Raw genomic sequence first — 606 nt, 5'->3', positions numbered from 1 at the left:
GGCTGGGGACTGGCTTCATGGTGCTGGTGAGGAAGAGTGCAGGGGAAGGAGCAGTGGATGGGGGGGTGGATAAGGGGGTACGCCCTCTGCCATTGCACAGCACCCCTCTCCCATCACACAGCACCTTTATTGAGGACAGGACTGGTGCACGGGTGGTAGTGGCCAAGGCCTGTCCAAATCTGCTGGGACCAGGGGGCTGGGCAGGCAGGCTGAGGTAGTCATCCTGGGGGTACCGGAGCCGCAGGGGTGAGGGCTGCTGTGGTACCCAGGTCCCTCCAGCAGCACAGGGCTGGGTACCCCTGGGTGCTCCCCACTGGTCCCGGTGCTTGTCTGCATCCTCTGCGGCAGCATCAATAAATACAAAAGTCTTCGAGTCCCTGAGCTCAGATGGGTGCTGCTGGGGCACAGGAGCTGGGGCGCAGGAGCTGGGCTGCCCCAGGGCACTGCCGGGAGCGTGCCGATGCCGGGGGGTCATACGAGGTTGTTGGCCAGGCGCTCCCGTCGCTCCAGATCGCTCACCACATCAGCACCGTAGGCGTCACCTGGGGAGAGTGATGGTATGTGTGTGGGGGACACAGGACCTGCAGGACCCCCAGCCCCATGGCT

The 606-nt window shown here is 64.4% G+C and overlaps 1 protein-coding gene across 1 annotated transcript in view; it reads right to left on the bottom strand.

Annotated features, from left to right (window-relative positions):
- Positions 1-471: 471 nt before the first annotated feature.
- LOC104130609 (lysyl oxidase homolog 4-like) overlaps positions 472-606 on the bottom strand; it is a 3,458-nt gene continuing 3,323 nt past the window's right edge. The window contains 1 exon segment of the mRNA XM_035899229.1: positions 472-542. Within this exon segment, the coding sequence (XP_035755122.1) occupies positions 472-542 (71 nt within the window).

The sequence above is a fragment of the Egretta garzetta genome, unplaced genomic scaffold, assembly GCF_000687185.1.
Source record: "Egretta garzetta isolate BGI_Z169 unplaced genomic scaffold, ASM68718v1 scaffold998, whole genome shotgun sequence".
Taxonomy (NCBI): Eukaryota; Metazoa; Chordata; class Aves; order Pelecaniformes; family Ardeidae; genus Egretta; species Egretta garzetta.
This window is presented reverse-complemented; position numbering and strand designations above follow the sequence as displayed.